The 7,870-nt window shown below is 32.2% G+C and overlaps 1 protein-coding gene across 1 annotated transcript; it reads left to right on the top strand.

The window, feature by feature from the left end:
- The first annotated feature begins 260 nt into the window (after positions 1-260).
- On the top strand, positions 261-5,137 carry LOC104246535 (GDSL esterase/lipase 5-like). The gene is made up of 5 exons (XM_070168641.1): positions 261-642; positions 832-956; positions 3,154-3,384; positions 4,093-4,348; positions 4,773-5,137. The coding sequence occupies exons 1-5, from the start codon at positions 357-359 to the stop codon at positions 4,994-4,996; spliced, it is 1,122 nt and encodes a 373-aa protein (XP_070024742.1). The 5' UTR covers positions 261-356; the 3' UTR covers positions 4,997-5,137.
- The last annotated feature ends 2,733 nt before the right edge of the window (positions 5,138-7,870 follow it).

Below are 7,870 nucleotides of genomic sequence, written 5' to 3'. Positions count from 1 at the left end.
AAAAATGAAGGATAAGACCAGCGACCCATAGGTAACGTTATAAGCATGCAATGGTTTCATTATTTATGAATAAAAACTATATTCAAAGTCTCTTTTTTTCTTTTCTTTTGCGTGGAGGTCACTTTAATTTTCTGCAACAACAATTTCTCAGTTATTGTGTGTACAAGACTTAAAGTCAACATGCACGAAATTGGAAGCTTTGGTGCTGGGGGAGTTTAATCAAACAGTGGCATGCTTAGGTAATCATAGACACTCACCTAGCTATAGCCTATAAATAAAGAGGTTTTAGCTATTCATTCTCATTTATCTTTGCTTAGCAAGATACGTCTTCATTTTCATCGAAATTGCAAAAAACCATGGCAAATCCTATGGGTGCAATAAGCAGCTATTTCAGTAGCATAATCATGATGGTGGTTTTATATCTGGGCCGAATGGGTGCAACACATCACAGTCTCCATATCAGTGAACCAGAAAGAGGAACGGCTTTCTTCATCTTTGGGGACTCTTACTTTGATGTGGGAAACAACAATTACATCAATACTTCCACTCTTGACCAAGCCAATTTCTGGCCCTATGGACAATCTTACTTCAAGTCCCCTACCGGAAGATTTTCTGACGGCCGTTTGATTTCAGATTTTATTGGTACGCATGCAATTGTTCCTAATTCATCTATTGTCTGTCCAATATTGGATTGACACTTGTATCAGTTTGAGCTATCCATTCATATTCTTATTTTAATCCCCATATATATTTTGTTTCTTCCTTTTTATTATTGATTTACTTGCTTGAATATAATTGGCAAAAAAACTTTTTCATTTTAATTTGTGACAGCTGAACATGCAAATGTTCCAGTGCCGCCACCCTTTCTGCAGCCTGGGAATAAACAGGATTATAGCAATGGAGCAAACTTTGCATCGGCTGGAGCTGGGTCTCTTGTCGAGACTTTCGAGGGAGCAGTACGTTCTTTTAACTGATAAAAATTAGTACTATCTTATTACTCATATTATTAATTTCATTTTTAAAGGTAATTATATATAATTATCATTTAGATGATTTGTATATATTAAGGCCAAAACCGACCGCCGCCGACCGAACAACTTCGCTCGGTGCAAAAACCGGCCGAAAAAATAATTGAAGTCGGTCGGTTTTTTAAAATATTTTATTTTTAATTTTGTTTTTACGAAATCAACCAATTTCGGTCAGTTTTTTTGGGGCAAAAATGTGAGAAACTATTTTTGCATCCGCAAAAAATATTTTTCAAGAAACCGATCAACTTTGGTCGATTTTTCATTTAAAATAATCAAAATTAATATTCAAAAAACCAACCGATTTCGGTCGGTCATATTTAAAAAACGATTTCAGTTGGTAATTTTATTTTTTTAATAAAACCGACCACATTTTTTAATTACATAATTAAAAATACCGACTGACTTCAGTCAACTTTTTCGGCAAATTTTTTTTGGTCGTTTGTGGAATTTAATTGACCGGCCAAAATAGATCGAAAAATACCGATCGACATCTCGATTATTGTCAATTACCGACCAACATCGGTCGGTTTTTACAGTTTTTCCCCTTTATTTTAGTAGTGTTATCTGAATATAGAATTGAAGCTCATAAGAAAGTGTAGAAGGAGGAAGGAAAAAGATGCTAGCTTTCATGATTACGCGAAAGAATTTAGCGAGCTAGCTAGCTAGTTAGGTAATAACATTAAGGTCGTCTAAATGAAATACTTTATCTAACCACAAAAAGCAAAAGGCCTTTTAGCTTTAAAGAAAATAATTAACTTACAGTCAATTGCGTTAATAAAAACTTCATGTTTTGCATGTTATTGAATTATCACTAACCAGTTGCATGCATTATTGACAGACAACTGTCAGACTTTAAGCTTGTCCATATACACGATAAGATAATAATGTAGGAGCAAGGAATGAAAAAAAAACTGGTCCCCAATATTGAGACTATAGTATATAATTTACAGTCAAGCATCTTTTACATTTTCTTATGAGCTTCACTTATAAAGTAAATTTTTTCACAAGTAATATAGATAAACTTTCTTTGCTTGCAATTGGTGCAAATTCTATTAATGCGTTGGATCATATTCTTCTATTTATCCCTTTCATTCAAGTGGCTGCTTCTGTTAAAATATATGAAAATGAAAAATATGTTATACCTGTATGAGTCAAAGGTGCTATAAGTAGTGCGGTGAAACTAAAATCTCGCATTTCTCGAAGCCGTTATGGGCCATTAGCTACTTCAAGTTGGATTGGTTTCACGTTAAAGTACGGGTCCTTTGACAATCAGCACAGACCATTGATACCTCTTTCCACTTTCCAGGGTATAATTCATAAATAGTCATTTTTCAGCTGTTGAAAAATGAAAAAAATCTAGAATTTCAAATTTCATAGTTAAAACTCTGAATATTGTTGTAAAATATTTATCTATAAAATTTGAAACTTTGTAAGAGTGACGGTTCTAATGCACAAGGCAAGTGTTGGGGGCCTCAATATTTACTTTTTTTTAGACGATATACACAGGCGAAGCTACACTCTAGTAAGAGTGGTCAATTGACCACCCTTCGTCTAAAAATTACACTACATATATAGCTAAAAGATTATGTTTTAGAGATATATAATATATATTGAACACCCTTTGTCAAAAATTTTGTACTTATTTTAAGTTTGAACACCCTTGGAAATATTCTCAACTTCGCCATTGCTGATATACATAGATTAGACATTGACTATACACAATTTTATATATATATATATATATATATATATATATATATATATATATATATATATATATATATATTCATCAATTATTTTTAGTTTAAGATATTAGGTGGCGGCTATTTGAATTAATTTTTTTCCTTTAAAAAAATATTGAATTAAGATAAAAAACAAATATAAAAAATGGTCTCATATTAATATTTGGCTTTTAGGCCACTAAATATGTCAAGCTGCCCCTACAGCCAGGCCACATGCCACAAGCCAGGCCCAAAAATGAAAAAACTGCAATCTTGGACTTTCGGCACATCCACACGACATGGAAAGTTGTATCTCTGGTCCCTGCACACCAAGAATGCTTACTGCTACAGTCGTATTTTGTTTTTTGTTGTATGTCGGCATTCTCAGATTCTTCATTCTTCAGGTGATTGATTTGAAGACCCAGTTGAACAACTTCAAGAAGCTCAAAACTTCGTTAAGAAACAAGTTGGGGTATTCAAAATCGGACAAAATATTGAGAAGTGCTGTTTACTTGATTGGCATTGGGACCAATGACTACTTAAGCCCCTTTTTGACCAATTCCACAGTCCTATCTGCCTATTCTCCTTCCCAATACGTACAAATGGTCATTGGCAACTTGACTACAGTGGTACAAGTAAGCATACAACCTGCACCCATGACTTCACTTACATTATCTTTTATATTGACAATTTAAATATCTTTTACATTATCAATTCGGCAAAATATACTTCGAGAAAAATATTTAAATATACTCTTTGTTATACTTTGAGTCCAAATATACTTCTGCCGTAATACTATTGGTTTAAATATATCCCTCTTCTGTTAAGTTTGTTCAAGGTGGACATCCAATCCCGCATGGTACTGATATCTGATGAGGTGGCAAGCCACGCGGATTCAACCTCGTCAAATATCAGTGTCACGTTGGATTGTATGTCCACTTTGGAAAAACTTAACAAAAGAAGAGTATATTTGAACCAATAGTATAACGAAGGGGTGTATTTGGACTCAAGGTATAACGATCGCTACATTTAAACCTTTTATGATAGTATTGGGGTATATTTGGCCCTTTTCTGTTATCAATTTAATTTCACCTGCCTATTTAACCAGACATGGATTTTAAGAAGAAAAAAATAGACTTTTGAACTTGTGGTGTAAATAAGGTATAAATATTTTGTATGCTTATAAATCACTACATAAAGATAAATTATTTCAAATATAGAAAGGGGTCATTCTTTATGAGACAGACTAAAAAGGAAATAGGCCACGGAAATTGAAACAACGAAAGTAGTGGAGTAATTATTTTTACGAGATTAGCAATTACTAATATTTATCATTCACGCAGGAGATGTACAAGAAGGGAGGCAGAAAATTCGGGTTTCTGAATTTGGGTGAGTTGGGATGTTTACCTGCCCTAAGAATGCTTAATCCTCCTACCAAAAATGGGTGTTTACAAGAAGCTTCAAAATTGGCGAAATTACATAATCTCGAGCTTAACAATCTTCTCTTAGGAATGCACAAACGATTAGAAGGATTCACCTACTCACTTTACGACTTCAACCGTAGTTTGAAACTGAGGATGAATCATCCCTCCAGATATGGTATGCATTAATTTTACGTCTGATCATCTTACAAATCCTCTTTTGGCTTATATATAAAAAATGTATATATAAGTCAAAATCAGATGATATTTTAGGTTACAAAAACTTTTGATTTGACTTAGTTTTTTTCTATGTTATTCCTATAATATTTTTTGAAGTCCTGAAGTACTTTTTCTAAAGCAGAACTCCTAACTCTCTCTACATTCTATTTCCGTCATTCGTCTTTTCATATAAAGATGCTTTCAAATTATTATTTTTTAAACGGTTCAAGGGCATTTCAATCATCATCTTATAAGCACTGCTGAATATCATATTCAACACTTTTATCTAAACAACCAACCGATAAAATCAGTTTTATTTTAATCAGTTAAACTGTTGATTAAGTTGTTTAATTAAGAACTAATCCAAATTGATATTCATGTAGGTTTCAAGGAAGGGAAAAAGGCGTGTTGTGGGACGGGAAGATTTAGAGGAATATACAGCTGTGGAGGAAAGAGGCCAGTAAAGCAGTTTGAGGTTTGTAAAAGCCCAAAAAAGCATGTCTTTTGGGACTCCTATCATCTAACTGAAACTATTTACCAGCAAATGGCAGCTGAAATGTGGAATGGGGAGTCCAGTCTCAAGACTTTCTTTCATTCATTTCTATGACTATGAGTAGAGCTATTAAATTCTTCATTTGCTCCATTCTTGGAAATTTTTGTTCTAACATCAGCTGCAATTTCTATCAAAAAGAGTTGTAAGACAAGTCATTCAGAAATATAATTCCTCCGAGCCACATTGCTTATATTATTATAATTGTAATATACTATTTCCCAGGGCTGCAATCCATCATTAGTGTATCAGATTCATTTCAGCTTTGTAATGTGATGTAACAATGACTAATATTACAACAAATACTAAATATAAACTCATAACTTTTTTTGGCCAACAAAAGAAGCATATATTATAGATTACGTGACATTACAAGGAGCAAAGTCTGTTGTTGATTCAGTGTTACAAATATAGGGTTGATCACTAATACCAATTTGCGCTGCATTGCAAAAAAGTACGTTGTTACTATTACAAGTGGTTGCCAATAGGGGTGCTCATAAAAATTCGAAAAATCGAACCAATCCGACCAAAAAAACCAATGCGTTTTAGGTTTGGTTTGGTTTTGGTTTTGGTTTTGAATTTTAAAAACCGATCAAAATTGGTTTGGTTTTGGTTTTAATCAAAAAATAACCAAAAAAAACAAGAACCAAACCGATTATAAAAGTAGTTATTTAAATTTATCTATATATATGTATATTTTTATATGAAGTTTCTAAGTTTTATGGTACGTATTAGTCATTTGTATTTTTAGTCTAGTTCTTTGCTATTATAATTATCTAATTCTTTGTCTTTACATTCTAGTTTAATTGATAGTTTTCTTTTGCTAAGTACAATAATTTATTTTATGTTAAAAATAATCAATTTTTAATTGAGTGCTTAAATTATTCGTCACTATTTGATTCAATTATCATCAATATATCTTGGTAAATGATAGATTGCTCAAAGAGCAATTGATTTGATAGTGTTACGTTGAAAATGCAGTCTTCGAAATATGCGTTTGGTAATGTATGTCTCATATTTAAGAAAAAAAACGATAAAAAATCGAAAAAACCGACAAGAACCGAATCGATAAAAAACCGACTTAATTGGTTTGGTTTGGTTCTAATATTTGAAAACACAACTTACTTGGTTTGGTTTCTTTTTAGGGAAAAATTGACTCAAATCGAACAACACCCCTAGTTGCCAACATATCTAAGCAAAAAGAGGGAGATTCCAACTCATAACTTTACAAGTATATATACAAGATTTAAAGTGCAAGGGTGTGTTCGGTACGAAGGAAAATGCTTTTCATGGAAAATGTTTTCCTGGAAAATGAGTGGTTTTATCACTTATTTTTCATTGTTTTGTTGGTGAGTGAAAAAAAATTCGAAAAATTATTTTCTAGTGTTTGGTTAGCGAGTATAAAATATTTTTAAAAAAATAAATTTTTATGCTACTCTCATCAATCTACCTTCCACAAAATCCTCATGTTTCCTGTACTCCCCCCCCCCTCCCCCTCCCGGGCTCCCTTCCCCTTGTGAGACTCTATTTTCTCAAGAATTTAATTATTCTTTTTAAAATTCACACAAATTCAAATGAACTAATGTGCTACTTTACTTTTTTATACAAGAACTACTTTGAAATTTGAGCTCAATAACTAAAAAGAAAATATTCTTTGTTGTAAAAGAAAGTATCATTTCTACAACATGAAAAGAAATTACTCATTTTGTTGAATAAAAGAAAATATTTTTTGTACATCATGAACAAAAAATATTCAGTTTGTTGAAATGAAAGAAAATACTTTTTTCTACATCATAAAAAGATACTATTTTGTTGAAATAAAGAAAAAGAACTCTATTTACAATACGAAAAAAAATACTTTTAATAATATTTTTATTTAGGGTGGGCGAGGTTGGGGTAGGGGTGGGGTGGGGGGAGGGGGTAATGGGGAGTGTGAATAGGGCGGAGAAGGTTGGAAAAAAATTTTTTTTTTATAGGGAAAACATTTTACACCAATTGAAGGAAAATATATTTCAAAATATTTAAGCCAAACAAACATAAAAAGAATTAAAAAAAATATTTTTCTATCGTACTAAACGCACTCTAAATCTTGAGTCTGTCTCTAACATTTCCTCATGCAGTGAAGTTGGATGTGGAGAGACGCGTAGTATCTTCTTTCCTGCTCACCACCAAAACAAATTCAGCAATACAAATACTGAGAAATAGGAACTGTCATTCAGCAGGATGGGGCCAGTTCATGAAATAGACCCGACACGAAGAGGATGCTGACAACCTTAACCCAAAAATTGAGTCTAAAATTAACATGGTATGACTTATAACTGATGCTAAATTCCGAAAAGTTGCATTCCTGCTGCTAACATTTGCATTTTCATTTTTATGTGCTCAATTAATTCTCAACCCCACCTACCTGTTGCACAGTACCAATGAATGAAACACACAAGGTGGTACTCCACGGTTATTTTTCTAACATTATCTCAATCGCCGAAGATATAAAAGAAGAAAGAAGAAATAGCAGCATTCTTAATTTATTGTTTCTGAGTTATCGGATAGAAATTGATAAGAGTACGAGGGATAAGAAATAATTAATCTCAAAACTAAATTTAAGAAGAAGTTTTTCCATGTTTGGTTGGTAAAAAGGTATGATATAATTAATTCGGGAATTAGTTATCTCGAAATTATAGTATTTTTTTATCCTCATAAAAAAAGTGAAATAATTAATCCCGAAATAACATCTTTCCAATCAAACAACAATGAGTTAAACTTTTATATATTACTCCCGTCTTATATTAACCGTCGTGGTTATTAAAAATAATTGTCTTAAATTATTTATTATTTTAAAAGTTCAAGACGAAACTGATTAGTTTTTTTCTTTTTTACCCTTAACCTCTTACAGCAAAGATGAATTTGCAACTCATAAACGATAATAAATAA

Source organism: Nicotiana sylvestris, chromosome 3 (assembly GCF_000393655.2).
Source record: "Nicotiana sylvestris chromosome 3, ASM39365v2, whole genome shotgun sequence".
NCBI lineage: Eukaryota > Viridiplantae > Streptophyta > Magnoliopsida > Solanales > Solanaceae > Nicotiana > Nicotiana sylvestris.
The sequence above is the reverse complement of the archived record's forward strand: the minus strand, read 5'-3'. Positions and strand labels throughout refer to the sequence as shown.

Coding starts and splice junctions, on each gene's coding strand:
- LOC104246535 (XM_070168641.1), top strand. CDS start 357: ATGGCAAATCCTATGGGTGCAATAAGCAGCTATTTCAGTAGCATAATC. Junction 643..831: donor TTTGATTTCAGATTTTATTG/GTACGCATGCAA, acceptor AATTTGTGACAG/CTGAACATGCAAATGTTCCA. Junction 4,349..4,772: donor GAATCATCCCTCCAGATATG/GTATGCATTAAT, acceptor ATATTCATGTAG/GTTTCAAGGAAGGGAAAAAG.